Source organism: Vanacampus margaritifer, chromosome 14 (genome assembly GCF_051991255.1).
Source record: "Vanacampus margaritifer isolate UIUO_Vmar chromosome 14, RoL_Vmar_1.0, whole genome shotgun sequence".
NCBI classification, from domain to species: Eukaryota; Metazoa; Chordata; class Actinopteri; order Syngnathiformes; family Syngnathidae; genus Vanacampus; species Vanacampus margaritifer.
In genome coordinates this window covers 9,904,003-9,924,945 of record NC_135445.1, presented here as the reverse complement: position 1 = coordinate 9,924,945, position 20,943 = coordinate 9,904,003, and the positions used below count along the sequence as shown (strand labels likewise).

The 20,943-nt window shown below is 38.4% G+C and overlaps 1 protein-coding gene across 3 annotated transcripts in view; it reads left to right on the top strand.

The window, feature by feature from the left end:
• The window catches only part of igsf9a (immunoglobulin superfamily, member 9a), an 81,747-nt gene that overhangs the window by 36,040 nt on the left and 24,764 nt on the right, over positions 1-20,943 (top strand). The window contains exons 14-21 of one of the 3 annotated variants that reach the window (XR_013288117.1): positions 596-786; positions 1,129-1,346; positions 2,682-2,766; positions 4,086-4,253; positions 4,492-4,528; positions 4,755-6,935; positions 7,105-7,175; positions 8,986-9,214. Coding sequence is in view for 1 of the 3 variants with exons in the window: in XM_077542361.1 (XP_077398487.1) it covers positions 596-786; positions 1,129-1,346; positions 2,682-2,766; positions 4,086-4,253; positions 4,492-4,528; positions 4,755-6,935; positions 7,105-7,175; positions 8,986-9,149 (3,115 nt within the window). In the remaining 2 variants the exon portion in view is untranslated. Of the gene's footprint in view, positions 1-595; positions 787-1,128; positions 1,347-2,681; positions 2,767-4,085; positions 4,254-4,491; positions 4,529-4,754; positions 6,936-7,104; positions 7,176-8,985; positions 10,926-20,943 lie in introns of those variants that run through there. The other 2 variants (XM_077542361.1, XR_013288118.1) reach the window with 2 other exon arrangements.

Genomic DNA, 20,943 nt, shown 5'->3' with positions numbered 1-20,943 from the left:
TGCGTTGCAGACATAAAATGGATTTCAAGTAAGGCTATAATACAAATGGCTGAGAAATTAAATATGAATGATTGCGTAGTTGTGGGAGCGCCGTGGCAGCTAATGGCAAGCCATCTTGTTTTTCTCACTTGAACCACTGCCGTACAATTAACTGCACCACATTAATAAATTAATATTTTGACCTTTTTAATGAAAGAAGATGACACTTAAAGCCAAGAGCTTCAAACCGTATTTTAAGACTTACATGAATAATTTTCAAAAGTTCCTTTAATTGTGGATAGGTGAATAGTTTTTTTTTTTATCTTCATTTTTTTCCCCCACCTCAGGAGTCAAAAAATTTGCTCTGTATAAAATAGATATGGAGGACCCCTGCTCTGCTGGAGATAACGACAATCACTCTAACTGGAGTGGCACGCTCTGTGCATTAGTAGGGAAACATCAGTCCTGTCTTTGAAACAAAAAAAATTGAGCTAGTGATGAATATGAATGGTTAATGAAACCCACTTTTCTGTCATGTTTCATAAAAGCAGACTCTCAGAATTCCCCTCCCCTTTTTTTGTTTTCCACATCTCGCCTCTCACTCTTCTTCCTGCAGGGTGAAAAAGATTTCAACGGGTGATAATGAAGGGAAGCAAGAGTGGTTCTCTGTGCCTGTACCCTCCATCTCCGGCACCACCTTGTTGGTGACAGGCCTGTCTCCTGCTACTGAGTATCAGTTCAGCCTCCTGTCTCACAATAAAGTTGGGACAGGACCTTTTAGCGGAATTACCACAGCACGAACCTTGGGTCAGTATCCTCTGCATTTATTCTTTTATGTTTCTGCCGTAGAATTCAAACAACAGTTTATATATATATATATATATATATATATATATATATATATATATATATATATATATATATATATATATATATATATATATATATATATATATATATAAATTTTATTTTTATTTATTTATTTATTTTTTTTTTTATTTATTTTACTTTTTATTGAAAGGCTACAGCCAAAAAACATACAACATTTCACTTCAGGACTACAATTTCCTGCACTGTGATTAAGATTTGCCACCTTTTGTGTATCTGACTAATTAACAGCAGTTCTTGTTTTTTTTTTTTTTTTATCAGATCCTACACCAAGCAAAGGTCAGCTAAAGCCCCCTTCTTTGCTGTCAGCAAATTTGGGCTCAGCAGGTGTTGTTCTGCACTGGTCCCTTCCACAAGAACAAGCTGTAGAAATCACAGGGTTTGTTCTTCAGTCCCGCGTCAAGCAAGGGGAGTGGATCAATTTAGATGAAGATATTAGTGCCAACAGTAGCGAGATGATCGTTCAAGGTTTGCACAAGGTAAAAAAACAACAACAAAACGTTTTTGCCATGTCTGTCTGCCGTTTTGTCTGTCTTTCTGTTTGCCTATTGATCAACATACATAACCCTGTTCTGAGTTAAAGTGCGTTTTGTTGATGAATGAGTTCTAGCTGGAACTGGCAAACGACTGTGGAGGTTCCTCATTAATAAAAGCTGAGCTAGACGCACTAATCATTCCCTCCTTATCCACAGTAATAGCAATAAATCTTTCAAACTCTTAGTTATGTTCCATATTTTAGTTCAAAATGATACGTTATTCCTGAGGAATGAGGAGGAAAAAGAGAGTAAAAATTAAGTTTGCGGTGCCACTCCTTGGTTCCGTGACCAATTTACCAGTTTCGTATTCACATATTAACATTTGAATCTCAAAATAATGTCAGTACTGTACTGTACTGTACTGTACTGTACTTAAAATTAGAATAAAGGAAGATCCACTTGAACATATACCATATTTTTTGGATTATATATAAGTGCCACTTTTTTCATAGTTTGGCTGGTCCTACGACTTATACTCAGGTGCGACTTGTATATATTAAAATTAGAGCTCAGACTGTTACCCAATATCCCTGTTCCCTAATCATGGTGACAAATGAGTTTGGGTTGTAGTCAAAACTTCTATTTCTAACTATGGCAAAAAAAAAAATTTTTGTTTAAAATGGCTTACCTTAACTGGATACCTGTGTCGCATTGTGGTCAAAGGTAGAATCCTGGTTGGTTTTGGCGTCTTATAGTGCTCTAGCTAGTAAATCCTTGTGGTGCATGGCATATGCTAAACTAGCATCACATATTAGTTGCCATGACTACTTCATCTTCTTCCTCTCTTCTGTTTCTTATTCTTCCATTTCTTCTATTGTATTTTGGTGGTTGGCAAATATTTATGGTGTATTACAAGTACCTTATTTAGCATGCGGTATCTGCCAAATCAAGGGTTTGATATTTACTGTACCAAAAGCCCAATAAACAACCCGTATTCTACCTTTGGCAACATTGGAATTCTATTTAAGGTAAGCCATTATAAACTAAAAATAACTAATGTTGTATATTGTATATACAAATCTGAGATTGTCCGAGCACCTACATACAGTATATTGAACCGCTGTGAATTTTACTTTTGTTGAGCCATTGGAGGCATCAATCACTATTCTGTTTTCTATCAATCTTTGTGCACTGGTTTTTCCTCTCCGTGCCGCCTTCTATTGCTCTCGGCCTAGTCAAATTCAAATCAACTTCATTAGCATTGCAAGCACAGTTGTGTTGACAAAGTGAGGTTTCATCCCATGTGTGTGTGTGTGTGTGTGTGTGTGTTGGTCTCAGGACTGTGTATATGAGCTGAGGCTGCTAACTCGACGCGGTGAGTTGCTGAGCGAGCCCAGTCCATCACTCAATGTCTCCACCATGGGTAGGTGTTCAAGCAACCTTGCCCCTCACATTCTCGTCCCACCTCGTGTTTTAATCCACTCAATCAAGCTCAATTTCTATTCCTGTCCCTATGTTTCCCAGAAATTGGAGCAGGGCTCCTGGGAATGTTGCCCATTAGAATCTTGAACGATGAAAATTGCCGTGCTTCTAATTTACTGAAAGAATTGTTGCTACTATTTCTGCTGAATTTTCATATCTTGATGTTAATGTGACATGAATGTTTCATTATATATGGTTCAGACAAAATGGAGGGATCGACACATTCCTACTTGTTTTATCTGTTTCATCAGAACCACAACTTGTATCCGCAAATTATTCAGAACTATACAAGTTTAAAAATTTGCTGATAATGATCATCAAAGATGTACGTACACTGTTGATTAGACACACTTTACGTAAATCTGATGACACTGCTCATGATTGATTGGTGATGTGATATAAACAGTGCTACTGGCATAAAATATGTATTTAGGCCTACGTATGTATCAGTGTGATCAAATGCTTTCACTTTTGCATGTATGGAATTATAAATGTTTAATGCAAAGCACAGACACTACAGCATTGACACACGCACATATACAGTATATATTCAGTGTCTTCCCTGATTGATGAGACCCAGGCTGGGCTGCTCCGCTCCCTGTATCTGGGAAAGCCCCACTTGGAAACATAAGTATTTAATGAAGCGGAGAGAAAACGAAACCCCTTTTTAATAGGACAACTATATGAACAGATTATATATATATATATATATATATATATATATATACATACATACATACACATACAAAGCTTTTTTTTTTCTTCAGATTTTTGGTTTGAAATAAATATTTTTCTTTAAATATTTTCAGTGAAAAAGGCTTGTCCATCTTTCAGCAACATACAAAACTCATCACAGCCTACTGTTTTGAAGATGCATACATTCGCCCAGAATATTTTTTATTTTTTAAAAGCTCACCAACTTGGTTTCCAGTTTGAACACTAGTCCAGTTTAAGTAAACTACACAGCTCTTGCTATTGAAACATCCTTTCCGTCAAGTAAAGCTTTCCACGCTGTTGTTTTATCTGCCAGGATACCCTTCACACTAATTTCCTTTTTGACATCGATACATTTAAACTTTTTTTGTAGCTGTTGCCTCTAATCCTTTAAAGGAAATGGATTTGTCTGATCATGTTTTGATCAACCGCAATCATAGCAATTTAAAGCAAAGCAAGGTTGATTTATCAACTGTCTAGCCGGGTTTTAGGAGACTCAATATTAACTCGCTTTGATTTGCATTTACAATTAATCTGTCCTGACAGGAATGGAGATGTACCCTTCTTCATCCAAATTGAGAAACTCTCCAGAACCGTTACTGGCCGGCATTCTTGGCGGATTTGGTTTTATGTGTTTGGCGCTGGTCTTGCTGTTGGGGTCTGCCTGTCTTATTAGTCACAGGAGGAACTTACGGAGACAAAAGAAACAGAACGGTAAACCATTTCCCTTCAGTTGTTCATGAAGTGCATTATACATTTTAGTCAGTTTATTGAACAAATTACAGTGGCTCTATTGCAATACCATAAAGGGTCTATATCCAATGCTTGGTAAAGAGTATGATTGCCTACTTAGTAGTTAGTAAACATAGGGTAAATTGTGTTTATTCTCTGCCAATATGATTGTACCCTGTAATAAGTTGGATACCATTTTTCCCCTTCCACTCCCTTCCAGAACCCCCACCTGCCATCTATAAGCGCTCCCCATCAATGTAAGTACATTGATCATGTCCTTAATGTGTTTCCCATTGACCTTTCCATCCCTTCTGATTTTTACTGAAAATATATTCAGTGTCAACGAATTCATTTTTTATTTCCTCTGGTCTTTTTCTCTGTTCGACTCGTTCTCTCTCACCCCGTTATTTTCTCTGCATCTGACACCTCCGCTTTTTCTAACTATTTTCTTCTTCCACCCCTCATTTCTGCTCTCACTCACAGAAAGATTTCAGGCTGCAGCAGTACAGACAGTGTGTTGAAGAAAAGCCTACTTCCAGCCAGTGCCCTCTATCCCACCACTTCCTCTACCATCTCTTCCTCCTCAAAGACAGATTGTTCCTCCTTCAACACTGAGAATCGACATCACAAGCAGCAGCTTCTGTCTAACCACAGAAGAAGCCTAAATCAATTTCAGTGTCTAAAATCATGCCCCGTTTCTTCCTCTGTTGAGTTGATCACCAGAGGTCCAGATGGGCGCTTTGTAATGCCGCCATATGACGCACTGATTGTTCAAAGCAAGAAAAGTACAAAATGTAACCATCCTTTGACAGTCCAAAAGTCTGTATCATTATGCTCGGATCAGCAAGACAGTAAAAATCCACCATTCGTTCTTTCTGTGGATCTTCCACCATGCAAACAAACTGAATCTAATACATCAAGGCAAACCTGTGACATCACCCGAGATCGAGACATCTCGGATCATAAGGGAAATTACGATGGCTTTCCTGACTTGAACAGTATGTGCTCTCGCAGTAGTTTATCCAGTATTTTTCATCACAAAAGAGCAATATCTCCCACATTTCCAGTGCTGCCACATATACGGTCAAGCCAAGGCGAGCCTTCAACAACCGCCAGCAGTCTGGTTCTCCAAATGGAACACGAGCGAGAGAGGGGAAACCTGAGTCACTGTCTGAAATTGGCTCAGGAGAGGGAAGAACTGGCAAGGGAACTCCAGAAATACAGTGTGTACAGATGCTCTAATGAAGAAATAAAAAGGGAGAAGCCAGTGTCTGAGAAGAGAGAAAATGTTGGTAATGAGCTTTTTCAGGGATATAAGAGCCACACCTTGCCTTGCAGACACAAACAGAGTAACAGGGAGAGCTTTGGTCTCTCGCCAAGCCCTTACTTATCATCTTCTGTTCACTGGAATGATCTTCCCACCATGATCACAGACAGGACCTGTTTCAGTCCTTCTACTCCTCCAAATTCCTTTATGATAAATGCTGGTAACCAACATCCTTCTCTATCCTTAACCGGAGAAATCCCCTTCAATTCTGGGGGAGCAGACCATTCTTCCAATAACAGATTAACACCCCCACATCTCTCCCCAACAATGAGACATGAAAAGGTACAGGAAGCACCACAGGGCTATGATGATGTACTGCAATCCACATTCTTCGAAATGCAAACAAATGAGTCTTCCTCTGAGGCATCGAGACAAAACAATCCATTATTTCATTGCCAAATATATGGCGGAAGATCCAATTTGATTCTTGATGCAGGGCCAGGCTGCAAAAATACGGAGGACGAGTTCCTCAAGCCCACTAAGCGGAATGTGGGTATTGAAATGAGTGTGGATGAGCCAGTCTTTGAAACAAGTGTCACAGAGCCTGCAAAAAAGCCAATGCTACACCACAGAATCGCCTCTCATGTTCGCGAAGGAAGCCCTCGCAAAGGCCGGCATGAACAAACGAGGAGGAGCACGAGCTTTCACTACCAAGATAAATCTTCAGAGCCGCAGCTGCGTAGAGCTGTGAGCCAAGGTTCAAAACTGTGGGACTACAAGCAGCGACGGCGGAGCCTCGACACAAGAAGACAAAAAGACACAGATTTCCTAACCCCTGATGCATGGATAGACTCTTTAAACAAAGAAAAACACTCTGATTCCTCCACCTTTAATCCAGACTCTATGCGTGCAGACAACCAAAATTCACCCGCCAGGAATATCTCCAAATATTCTGCAAATGTTCCTTCTGCTCGCCAAACAACCTACCGTTTACCCCCTGGGTTGTACCATCCTATGAGCAATCCATTAATACCTAAACAGAAACCTATTTTTATGGACGACCACAAGCGAAGAAGCGCTTCTGTCTTTCCCAATCCTGCCAAATGGTCAGATGAATACCAGGAAGCCATAAAAAATGCAATGGGCTCTACTTTGAAAATTTCCAGAAAGTTAATACCTGATGACGACAAGCCCCTCAATAACCAAGGCACACTGGAGTTGGAGGCAGAAGTGTACAAGGAAGTGCCTGATTGTGGAAGCAGCTACAGTAGTTTTGCAAGCAGTGGCCGAGGGAGCATGGAGCCTGCAAATGGACGATCGTCTTTGTGTCGTTTGTCCACAAACACCAGCTCGCCTGAAACTGTACAGGAGGATGGCCTAATTGAAAAATATCAAAGGTAAGGCCTAATAAATGATAGAGTGGCTTGCTAGTGTAGAGTATCCTGAGTACTTGATATAAAGCTTTTAGTGTTAGCCTAATAGTCTGAAAAATATTCAGTGCAGGGTCTACTGAATTGTACAAGTGTATTGTGACGCTGAAGAGATTTTATGCTCTCTCGTCGACAGAAAGCCCTCTGTTGATGAGAATTATGAGTGGGATGAGGCTGATATCTGTTCACAGTCAGGAGACTATGATGGTGAGGCATTTTTCATCTTTTATATTTTTTTCATTTTTCTGTAAAAAGGGTTTTCTCAAATCACTAATGATTGCCTAGTGAAAGCTGTATTGCACAACTGACCTAAACAGGACCAGACCGAGTGTGGAATTGTAAACACAGAGAGATCATAGCTCATAGATAGATCATAGCAATTATTAACTAAAGATTAAGAAATTCATTATGCCAGTATTTATGGTAACCTTAACATTAGCAATTAAATGTTATGCCAACAATCGTACTGTACATAAAGTAACTACTTCATCTGTTAAGCGCTGCACTTTTTTTTTTGCGGTATTCACCGAGGAGAAAGGACCAAGATGGAGCAAGGACGATACTAGCGCAATGATGTCTATATTTGGCACTGATTGCTAAGCTATAGTGAACAGATTCAAAGTTGTTTTGTAAACAAACCTTTCACAAAGCATCGAAACTGTTAAGTGTGGTTTTAGCATTTTTAACAAAATTAATTTTAGATTTAACATAGAATGCATGTAGCATAGCCACACATGCATCACTTGCTACGTCAACTTTTCCTCCTTAAAAACAAAGCCAGTGCTTTCCATTTTGACACCTTATATTCAAATATAGTAGGAAATGACACCAAGTTACGACCTTTTCAGTGTCATCCTACGACCTGCCCCGTGATGAATACCATGAAAACCAAGTGCAGTGTGAAAAGGACTTGCTAGAGAATAAGTTTCTCAACCATATGCAGGGATGTGATTTTTCCGCTAATTCGCGGAATTCCGCTTTTTTTTAACCCCCACCCCCCCCCGCCCAAAAAAAAAAATCTGATTTATTTATTTATTTTATTTTATTTTTTTTTAGTAGTTCATTGTGTATGCACATGACTCCGACAGATAACATCTTCTGCTATAACAAAGACATTTGTGGTATGCTCTAATATGAGTTACTTTTCATTTGGTCATGATACAATTATTTGTTCATGAAATTTGAACTCTTCAACATTATTTATGTGTTAACTTAGTAATCACATTAGTTAGATATGATGATATTCTCAGTGATAGTTTTTAAAAGCAAAGACAGTCCAATGTTTTTGAATGTGACTGATTTTGAGTTGACTAAAACTGCCATTTTATATGGGATAGTTCAATATACATTGAAAATTTATGCTGTTGCTTTGTCTATTTCTTTGTCATGTGAGTGCATTGAAAGTACTTAAAAACACGGAAAACCCATGAGCTCCGGGGGGCTTTGCCCCCCGTGTCCCCCCCACCAGGGCACTGCCCTGGACCTAGCTGGGTGCCAGCGGCCCCCAGACCCCCGGCTAAATTTTCAGATAATTTCACTTTGGTCAAATCACATCCCCGCATATGTCAGAATTGGGGTCATTGAATAAAATGCTTTAACTTAGTAGGCCTATATTGATGGCATATAGATATTTGATAACCGGTGCACATTTTCTTGGTTCTTTTGGCCATTTTGATTAGACTATTTTGATTGTCATGCAATCCATGATATGCAGAGGCAATATGTGGTACATTGTTGTCACAATCTAATTTAGGGCTTCCACTTGGAGTTTTAGGAGACTTGAATAGTTTCAATCTGGAAAGGGTCAATAGAAAATCAATTATGATTTTTAGCAAGGTGACATTAGTGTTCAGAATCAAATTAAAGAGCCCAGCATTCACTCTTTTGATCATCTGATTTAATATGCAAACCTAGTAGCCCAGTGAGCTTTCTAGATGAAATACAGTTAAAGATGTTGGATGCACGTAAAATGTCATTAAGTCAAAGCTAATATCTCAAGTGTCTCGCATCCCCGCAGGCCTTCTTCCTTCACTGAACCGACGGAATGCCGCAGCACTTTGTAGCCATCCCAGCATGAAGTTTTCAACGAAGGCACTGACAAATTTCAGTCAGAACGCTTTCCTTCAGGGGCATCAAAGCAGCTGCTCTGCATTGCCTGAACCTGACACCGTGCTTTTCTGAAAACACCATCCTGTGTCTCAATTGATGTTGCCATTCAATTGTTGATTGCAACAGGCCACAAGCACGTGAGCTTTTTACCTGATTCATCTGGAGTTTTTTTTTTTTTCTTCTTCAACATTGTTTTTGTTTGGGACCGAGTACTACCTGTTTGTGTTCAAACAATCTGCCAGTCTATAAATTTCTAAACAGTTTACTGTGGTGGCTGATCCATCATGTCCTCTGTGTACGTTGACAAAGTCATTCCACTGGGGCAAAATGCCAAGATATCAATCATCATCTTGCGTTTCTGGCTGTGCTTTGAAGTGAAAGTTTCTTTAAAGCTGGATTCATAACACTCCATAGTTCAAGTGACACAATTGCAGTTGCTTCAGATTTCCAAGTGGCACAATTCTGATATGGGTTGAAATGTGTGAAAATGGATAACCTCTGATAAGATTCAGGCCTCTTCCAGAGGTGGATGATAATCAGTTATGAATCAAATGTCTGCCATTATGACACACGTGTGATTACCCAAACAGCACACAAAGATTTGAGCAGAAATACATAGGGGAAAAATAGCTGACACAGCAAATGGCGTATTATTGATGCATTTATCCACCCAAACCATGCCGTTTTTTTTTACCTGCGTTTTGGACAATGTTTCAGGTGTTTCTGTTTTTTTTTGTAAACAAAATGATATGTATATGGTTCATTTGAAAGACAATCTAAACAGAAGAATGGATATTGGTACTCTATCAGGATTGGTCGCTCAGATCAGAAATGTAAATCCAGAATTTAGATGTCCAACCACCTATAACATGTCAAACATATCAACATTATGAAAATATCTTCAGGAAAAAAAGAAGAAAAAAAAAACATTATCAAAATATCAAAATCCCTATAGCTTCTTTGAATTGCTGTGGGTCTTTACATTAGTCAAGCAAATAATTAAAGTCATAATGCCATATTGTAGAAGACCATAGTTCTTGGTATAATTGAAATTCACATGGGATACGTCCACTGCAAATCAATGTTCACCTCCTGTGGAGAATTTTCATTTCCCGGTGTTCACACGTTGCAAGCCTATGAAAGAGAAAAACCACATGTGGTACTTGGGGGATTTGTAGTCAGCACTACTTTATTTTATAATCCAAACACTGTGTCCAAAACACAAAAACAAGGAATATGTGTTTTCCCCTCTGAAATACCAACTGAACATTTGATTACATTTTTCTTTTGCTTGTATTGTACATTGCATAGCACAATATTTCTATTGTAGTGGAAATATAATATATCATACTCAATAATGTAAAATATGTAATAATGTGTGCTATACAACTTGATTGACATTTTTTTTGTATACATGTTCATGTGCAAAGTATCAATGCAGTAAATGCACAGTTTTCAAAAAGGTCTATTTTGGAGATCATTTTCTCATTGGCAGCATTTTATGACATTGTGATTTTCATAGTGCACTATTTGCTATTCTGTACTCTCCTCTCTACTTAAACACTTAATGAGCCTCATAATCAGGCTCCCCGCGCATCAAAAAAGAGTTATGTATAAACTTGCTTCATTTAATTTTCTTGCGGAGACAATGTTTCTCTCATCTCCATTGCAAACTGTGACGGTGTATCGATACGCAGCTCAACTCTGCTCTTTTGACAGCAAGTGGGCAGTTGATTTCATTGACTGATAAAATACTTGTCTAACATTTGAACAAGCGCCCAGTCATACTAATGGTATTAGAACCGCAGCACAAGGCAGCCGCAGTTTCAATAAAATGATGTGAGGTAATGTCATAGTCATCTGTTTTAATTCTCTGCAATTCAATTTATTTAACCTTTTATAGCACTTGAGCAACGATTGGGCGGGACCAACATATTTCTTCTGTCTGGCTGGGGAGCCTTTTGTTTTCCAAAGCTCAGAGCTCACAGTGGGAGAGCCAGCCCATGCAGCTCGATTCACGCACCTATATTTGTTGCTTTTAAGTTTTAAATTGACAGGCGAGGTTGTTTTTAGCAGTGGAAGTACAATGCAATTTGTCGATACCTAACATTCCTCTTAGACACCTTTTGTACTTGCAGTACTTTCTTTTCAAATTTTTATGTACAACAACATCTGGTAATGACACGTTATTTATTTATTTACTTTTTTACTAGGAACATGGCTGTCATTGTGCAATACTATGTTCTAAATATGGTATTCTGGTTAATATTGCGTTAGTGGAATATGAGTTAAGCAACAAAATCCAGCCATTTTTATCCTGAGCGATATTGATGTCACCTTTTAGTGGACAGCAAGTGGCAAAATGGCCGCCCCCTGAGATGGATAAGAACGGCTAGGTTTTGCTTCATAACTCTGTTTCCACAAATTTAATATTACTCAGAATGTCATGTTTAATATTAGTGAGGTCACATATAACATATTGTCAAGAAATATTTAAGGTTGACTTCCCCTTTAATGCAATTTCTGCCATGCTCTTTAGCAAAAAATTGTGGGGGGGGGGGGGGGGGGGGCAGAATTTTTGTGCGGTTTATTTTGTTTTTATGTGCGTTCTTTTTCCTAAATTCTTAAAGAGACCAAGCTGTGAAAAGACAGCATTTCCTCAAGTACTGGCCACCTCTCCAATCGCTGCTGTGTGTGTGCTGTGACATTTTAGAAACTATATTTTTATATTCAGTTATTTTCAGAAATCTGTGAAATGTCTACAAAGTGTTTGTTTGTATCCTTAAAAAAAAAAAAAAAAACATTCCTGATTGAGGCAAAAAAAAAAAAAAAGCTTAGTGACAGTTTAAAAGCCTTCTGTAGACATCCCACCCAACCCCTCTTTGGCTTTCCTCATGGACATCGAAGCTGGCAAGCTGACACGTAACTGCTCATTGAAATAGAAACAAAACCCATTTGGCATCACATCAAGATTATTCATTTGGTGCATTGCTACAAGGTTACAATCAGGATCCAGTAATAAAAGTGGGCGCACGACTAATTAAATCCTATTGTGGAAATGACCTTGAGATATGACCAATTAGGATGCACTTAATAGAAGCTGAGTCGGGGAAGCATTAACTATTTAATTACCTTTTCACATCCTTGGAACTTACATAAGACTGAATTCGTTCGGTCTTGGATGTGAAACCAAAAACATTGTAAATCAGTGAAGCCACTCGCTCAGATGTTGCATCATCGTTTCGATACAAGCTTATTGAGAGATAATTAATTAGTGGTACTTCATGGGGTCATGTGAGTGTGGCTTTAGGAACCAGAAGAAATACCCCATACTACAAGTGTACTTGTTTTGTAGGACATGCAGACGTGCATCTAAAATTTATAAAGGTGAAGATTCTGTTCAACCTTGTTTTTTTTTCACGCTGGTCCTGCCCAAAGCAATTGGCAGGTTTTGAATCTAGATATACAGCAGTCGGTGTGTTCCTATTTTGAGGTGCCACTTTCCATTTGCTAGTAAACGACCGCCGTGCTCATTGACCGCACGGACATTCAAATATCATGCAGAGCCAGAAGCTTCCAGCTGGAGACATTTTCTCTGTAAAACCTTTTTGTATTGTTGTTTGTTGTAATGTGTTGTGTATGACTCACATTCAACGTCTTCTGTGGCTCTACAGGGAACATTTTAAAAGCACCGCTTTCCGACCAACTTAAGCACTTTGGCAACAGAAGACCTGTCAGTTTTTTTTTTTTAAGAACTTTGCTGAAATCAGATACTGCACTAAAATTGTGTGTGCTTCCCCCCCAAAAAGATTATATGTGTATATATATATATATATATATTAGGGATGTTTACTTGGAGTCATTCTGTTGTGTAAAGCAAAAAGGCACCAATGACTTCTCTAATACTGTAATCGAAGCACATATACATAAGTATGGATACGCAATCTCCTTGAGTCTTGTTCCCTTACCAGTCAGACACAGTTATGTGGTGACACATACGACGCACAGAGAAAAGCATAGGGGCTAAATCCGTTTGTTTGTTTCATACCAATGCATAAGCTATAGGGAGTGGATTTAGGAAAGCTAGAGGTTTAGCGAGAACAGGGAAAATGCTGGTATTGAATGTGGTATGTCATTCTATTCCTCCAATAGCGTGCACAAATACTCCCTTCCATTTTCATACTGTTTAAAGCAAAGATCAAATGTCATTAACCCTGGAGAACCCAAGAACCCTTTTCTTCTTTGGAAAATTATGAATTATACATTAAATGACTGCTATAAGTTCACTGAACACCAAAATATATGTTTTTTCAATTTTAACCCTTGTTTTTTGAACTAGCTCAGTGTTGCTAATTTATCCAAATATATATATAAAACATACTACTAGGCATTCTGCAACATGATATGAAATAGATTAACTAAAAAAACACAATTTTACCATCTGATGGTTTGCTGAGAAAATGGTTTTGTTTGGATTGATTTCCAGCTCAACAAAACAGCATGTTGCCAGCCATCTTGTCACCACCACTCTGGCTCATGTAAGCGCAATATTCATCCACTAGATGGCCCCATGCAGGGGTCAGAAGTGGCACTCTGGACTTTTGAAGTTAAATTTGTCAATAAAAAAAAAAGGTCTTTGTTATTTGAGTAGCAGAATTTATAGGGGCCAAATTTGACCCCGTGGGTTTTCCAGGGTTTAATATGCCTGTATGTCATGACAATACAAATGATATAGCTTCTTCTTGTTCCCTGAAGCTGGTTAGGTTACCAATAGTCAACTCAGCACAGTTGGACCTGGCAAACGAAAAAGTTTCTTGTGACAAGAACGACTTTCTGTGAGTGACGTAATGGCATCATATCTAATGCTGAAAGTGCAGTGGTCGGAAATATGCATAACTGCAACCTCTCTGAAACCACATTCTATTTCTGGAGGGTTGGTTTGTGTTTTCAGGAATTGCCCAAAGTAAAAGACAAGAGTGTGGAGACGTGCAAGTGGCAGAGTACCGGGTTTTTCCATTATCTATCAGATAGACAGGGGCCTTATTTGTTGTAGATCAGAGGATATTCATAGAGCACCTAAGGCATTGTCTCGTAACGCTACATGTTATTATTAGAAGTACGTATCTCTTGTGCTGCAAAAACAAGTGGTAATTCACTGGATGCCCGTACAGCCAAACACAACAGCAACAAAGAACAAGAGTTGAGGTGTCAGCGCAATATTTTTATTTTGCCAAACACAGAAATGGCTTAGAAAATGCCGTTGTTTTTTTTTTTTATTAGTTATCAATTTTTTATAGACCTGAGCTCTACCACTGACCTACTGATAAAAAAAAACATAACAACTAAACTTCCCAAGGGATTAAGCATTTCTGCATTCACCACACCAATCCTTGGATTATGATACCCAGGGGACAATGTGTTCATTTCTCTTACAATATCTGGAGCTGTTGTGAAGTGTGGAGCGGAGAGTTAGGTTGTCATTTCATTACAGATACTCAAGTACACACCTTTCGACGTTGGAGCCAAACCTTTTCTGTACAAGCAGAAGCCAAGATTGGAACCCAGTCAAGAAGAAATTACACAACTGATAAAAGTAATACTTTTTTTTTTTTTTTTTTTTAATCTTTATCTTATCTTAAACATAAGTGGAAGCTGATCCACTAACACCACACGGAAGATTGTGAAAATTGAAAATTAGTACGCAGCACAAAATTGCTTGCGCGTTTTGGGACTACTTTGACTACTTGCAAAGAGATGAATTTAGCACGCGCAATGCGATTCACGCCAGAGACAGAATGCGCTGGCTTTTTTTGAGTCTTTAAATAGCTCATCTGAAAGACAGGTGCAAACGACAGTGCTGTGCATAACGTTGACGAGGCGGCAGAAGAAAAATGAGAGGCGACGGGGAGAATGGATCTTTCCCGCTCGTGTAAACATTTTTGAAATGCCACCAAAAAAAAAAGGATTGTGACATGTCGACTATTCAGCAATGCGATTTTGGAGCTTCTGGATGATCTAAGGCAGGGGTGTCAAACTTAATTGCACTGAGGGCTCCAACTCTAAGCAATGTTTTGGTTGCGGACTAAAAAGAATAAACAAGTATTCAAAATACTCTATAATAATGTATGGCATGGGTTGGTGTCAAAGTTTGAGGCGAGATTGAGGATCCGGGTGCAAGGAAGCAGATATGAGGAGGCAGCGGTGGAGTTCCCAAAAATGTATTGTACTTTAATGAACAAAAATAAGAAGGCAAACAGAGAACTGGCAGGTAGAAACAAAAACAACAAGGTTAAAAAAATCCAACATGGGAAGACGTGGGGTAACTAATTACGTGGCTTGACATCGACAGACAACACGGCAATGAACCAACAAGAACTGAACCAAAAACGGGACTAAATACAAACCAAAAAAACAACCCTTAACTCAAAACATGACATAACACTTTTCATCTCTTCACTTTCCTTATTTAGACGGTCTCTTTTATTCATCAAAAGTACAAGGATACTCAATATAAATAAAAGTACTTTTAGTTGAATTTGGCCAAAGAACACTCAACAATGACAAAATGAAAAACTCCCCTAGAATACATTGGGTCACCAAATGGTGTTTCAAACAAGGCAGACTTTCCTTTCAGAGACCAGAATTTGAATTAAATAATTATAAATTGAACATTCTGAATTCTGAAAGAACGTACCGAACGCTGCCCTTGCAGTTACAGTGGAGTGCAGTGGAATAAAAGATGCTCTTATGTCTATTTATCTTTCCATACCACAAACTCTGTTACTTGGACCAAATGTGCCTTTTGTGATCCTGTACTGAAAACATTTCAGATTCACGTCAACCCTGAAATTATTCAGATTTGGACAGGATAAAATGTCGTTAAATGGAAAAACAGGACTTTTGGACCATTAATGCTCACAGAGCTTGAATGGCACTGTTAGGCTTGCTTAAGGTACTCACGTCCTTAGAGGCTAAAAAAACATTACAGCGGTTGTACATGATTGCAATCCCCCCACACCCACAAACCACCAAAGAGGCGAGATTCATTAAAGATTGAGGCAGAAAACGCCAATGGCGGGCGGCACCTCTCTTTGTGAACATAGCAGTGGCGTTATGTAATAAACCTGTCAGCAGATGACATCTTTTAATACCTGGAATTTAGTTGATGGATTTGTCTTTTATACGCACACTGAACTCCACTCACTTGATTGGGAGGTTAAGTTAAGGAAGAAGCTTTGTTGCTACAAGACCAAGATTATTCCAGCAATGTGTTTTCTTGTTTGCTTTAAATGGAGGAACAAACAAAAATGAATGTGGCTTTCAGCCCGATCCGTAAGAAAGATCCATTAGATAGAAACTGAAATGAGGGAAATTATTCCCTTTGGCTATAGAGATTTAATAAATGTCTACATAAAAGTGTGGGTTGGTTTTCCTTTCCCATGGGAAGCTTGAATTTACAAAGTAATTAGTTGAGTTTCGACTCAAATACAGTGGTACCTTGGCTCACGAATTTAATTGGTTCCCACAGAGAGTATGTGAGCCGAAAAGTTCGTCTTCCAAACAAGTATTTCCCATAGGAAACCATTGAAATGAGAATAATCCGTTCCCAGGTCCCCATAAAACACAATTTTCTACTAAAAAAGCCTTAAAACTACACAAAATATACCTTATTTTATGTATAATAAATGTGCTATTGTATTGTAATTAAAGAAATACACTGTACTGTATAATAAAGTGTTTTTATTTGCAAAACTTGCAACTTGCCTTTGTGATGGTACAGTAGTTGAAGGCTTGATGGAATGGAGTGGGAGGAGGAGGGAGTTACTGTTTGGAAGGAGAGTCCTCCGGTGTGGCTTCTCTTCTTTGCTTCTTAGGAGACTCTTTATCCTTGTTGCTGACTAAAAACCTCTTAATTGACACCTGTTGGTAGACTTAGCGTACTGGTACTGGGACGCTAAGTCACACAAACGCGCACCTCATTCGTGTTTGTCGATGATCTCCTTCTTCTGCTCGACCGTAATTTTCTTCAATGTCTTCTTAGGCTTAACACTAGCCTTTTGTGGGGTCTTTTTCGGCCCCATGGTAGCAAAAGTACACTCCAAAAGTACTCCAAAATGCTCCGAACACAGACCGCACTCAAAGAAAGGGGGTGACGAACTGGGACGCCGTGAGCGTGTGTCAGCTTCTTGTGATTTCTCGTGTCTCGTGATTTGGTTCGTCCGCCGAAAACTAGTTCGTCAGCCGAGACAAAATGCTCGCGAATTTAATGTTCGTGAGGCGAAAAGTTCGTGAGCTGAAGCGTTCGTGAGCCGAGGTACCACTGTATACCCTCAGTCCATCTTGCTCATTTTTGCCACTTAGTTGTGCGTCCTCATTGGGACAAAGACATTCTTATAATTCCATCTTGGCATTTGACTCAGGCTCAGCCGTTGGACTCGCAAAATATTTTTATCGACGCAACCAAGGCCATCTAGGTTTTCATTCCTGAAAATGAACGTCCTCCTTCAAAAGAAAGTCAAAATAACGTTTTTGAGATAAAACAAAATGGGATTGGAATTGGCCAACCAAGAACCATGGTTACCGATTAGTACTTTTCTCTTGATCTCATCTGGACTAAGACTTGACTTGGACTCGATAAAGGTGACTTGAATACAGCCTTGGTCTTAAGCATTTACAAAATGCACTTAGAATGAGGATTGTGAAAAAGATGTACTTTTCTGGCGCTTTTTCTGTTCTTCAGTAGGACAATGACCCAAAACACACCAGCAAGTTAACTTCAAAATGACTTAAAAAAATAAAATAAAATACAACAAGTACAAAATGAAGGTTTTAGAGAGACATAGTCAAAGTCCACATCCAGATTCAATCCAATTGATATCCACTGGCATGACCTTTAAAAAAAAAAAAAGCCATTGTTTTACGCAAACCCTCCCGTGTATTTGAATTAAAAAAAAATCTGCAAGGAACTCTGGGCCAGAAAAATCTCCATACTGATGTCAAAGACTTAAGGCGCCAAGTTTTTCCCTTAAAAAACAAACAAACTAATATTTAAAACATGTTTACTTGGTTCATCTTTGTCTTACGTTTCCATTTGTTTGATTATCTTAAACATTGATGTGTGGAGACTACACAAAAAAATTACGAATGTTTCTGTCAACACTGTATCACATGTAGGCCTACGCTGTTCACACAAGAGTCTGTGTAAAACAAATCCGCCCACGATCCACTATAAGGGTCAATAATGTTAATTGTGCTGGAAATAAACACTGAGAGTAATCTTTAAATTAAATCTACCTTACAGCCAAAACAATTGGCAGCATAGATTGTGGCTGTTTCTCAGTGTGTCGCGAGTTGATTCACACAAAAATCAATGTGGCTTTAGATCTTTGTTTAAGCATCCTTGAGCAAGACACAAAAAACCCATTTGTGAGACAGGACAAAAGCTAAATGCTACCTAAAGTGTGTCGAAGATGGATATGCACAATTAACCCCTAGGCGTTATTGTGACCATTTTTCGGCTTTTTGTTGGTTCTGACCAAGCCATTTCAAAATAAAATACTGCCCACGGGTTAAGTACTCAAATCAAGTCCGTGACATCCAGGTTAGCCATTGCGTGAAATGATAGCGAAAGTTGCTAGTGCTACTTTAACCTAGTAAGCAAGATGTAGCACCTTCTTTAGACCCTCTTTAAGTTTTAAACAATAATAAGACAGGATACAATAGTAATAATAATATAGTTAGGGTTGTTCTTTTACAGTCATATGGTTATTTATCCATCCATTTTGTATACTGCTCTTGTATGTACACCCACACAAACATAGAGTATCTTACAAAAGTGAGTCCACCCCCACCTTTTCTGCTGATATTTAATCATAACTTTTTTTTTTTAATTGTACAACACTGAATAGATGACACTTTGACACAATGAAAAGTAGTCCGTTTATAAAACGGTGTCACTCAAAATAACTCAAAACACAGCCCTTGGAAACAAAAGTGAGTACACCCCTAAGTGAAACTGCGTGTCAATATTTTTTTCCGGCCACCATTATTTTCCAGCACTGGCCTTATGTACTTTTAATGATATAAAATATCATTAAATATCACACTTTTGTGTGATCCGTCCTGATTCCTAATGTCAGAAAAGTTCCAGGACTGGCGTACCAAATCCAAACTCAAAGCAGAGGTTTCACTTCAAAGTAATTCCCTGAAGTCTTTCATGCAATGCAGAAAGGATTCTTCAGGAATCCTCCACAGCTCCATTGTCACGCCCATCAGATTTCCTTAAAGACAAGTGGGTCTTTAGGGAATATGTCTATGGCAGACTATGTTTGAATTAGAAATGATATTGGGAGGATTGACTGAATTTCGCAGTGCCATTATGGAATAATCTTTGTCGTGATTAGTTATTATCTTTCTAAGACGTATGGCTCAGTTATACGGTACTTTGATTATCCGTGGGATTAGGGGTAAGAGACTGGACAACAGCCCACCTCAGTCCCTGGCTTCATTTTGTCTGGGCTAGTCTGTAAAAATGCATTTAATTGAAATGTATGTATGTGACGTTAGTATCAATATTTCTTAATTGCATGCCATGTTTGTTGACTGGCAAACGATAAACTCTATCTGTGTTATCTGTGTGGCCATTGGAAAAAGAATTAAAGTTAAATATTTCCGCTGACACAGCAAAAATCAGAGTTAAGACAAGAGTTGCAGTCATTTGATCATGGACTGTGTTTGCCCAAATGAACTTTTAAATCAGACCTCAACTCCTTTTTCTACTTTTTGTACTTTAGTGAGTTCACTCTTTTCTAGTTTTGTGATCCCCGAGGGCTGACAGACACATCATTAAAATGTTTTTTTTTTTTTTTATCACATTCCCATAAGGCGGCTGTTTTTGTATTCATGCAATGTGATTTTAAGAAGTACAGGTCTTACTGCAGACTGGATCAAATAGAATTGTAAAAGAAAGTTTCCTTATTACTGACTCTAAATCGGGGAAAACATATTGTTTTCGTTTTATCTTTGGTCTTACCTCAGGTTATATTGGTACATCTAAAAGTATTTCTAATGTTTGACATTAGTGACAGCCATTTGCATAAATATGGAATCACAAACACCCTATAACTGTGCATATGTTAGTAGCCCCTTATGTCCGTCTCTTGTTTTCTTTGTTTCATTTTAATGCACAAATGGCTCCATTAAGATTTAATAAGTCCTCAGATCTTCACCCCAAAAACTTTTAACAATTTCCTGAAACTAATTAATACTTAATACATTAATACAGCTCTCAGGCAGAAGCCCACAACTGAGGATTTTCTTCTTCTTCGTGAAGTCTTTATAGGACCTAATCTCGTTTCATTTGTATATAATGTGCAGTTTACATGGAACGATTGGCAAATAATATATATTTTTTTAAATCAAATGCACTGCAGGTGATGTGGGAGTGTGACTCTGAGCTCCCATGTAGAGCGTAAATTTTATCGATCTGCAGGGGTCTTTTATCCATGGTCAAAAATCATTATTTAATGGAAAATATTTCATTTCCTCTCATGAAATGTACAATTTGCGCTAATGAGACATGCTGTTCTCACTCGCTCACTCACTCGTTGATGAAATATCACCGTGGTAGTCTTATACTACACAATACGCATGGAAGCAAATGTGTGCATGTTGTAGAGACTCCCACTCAAGTTATAATCTCGACTCCATAGTTGTTAATTTTGTGCAAAGATTAAAACGTTGTTTTTCCTTATCCCCTCTTAGGTAAAGCAATTTTGCAGCACATCATTTTTAATTGTATGATCGAACAGTATATGTGAAAGCAAATCCTCTGGTTCATGTCTTTGTCACCCTCTTCAGAATCAGC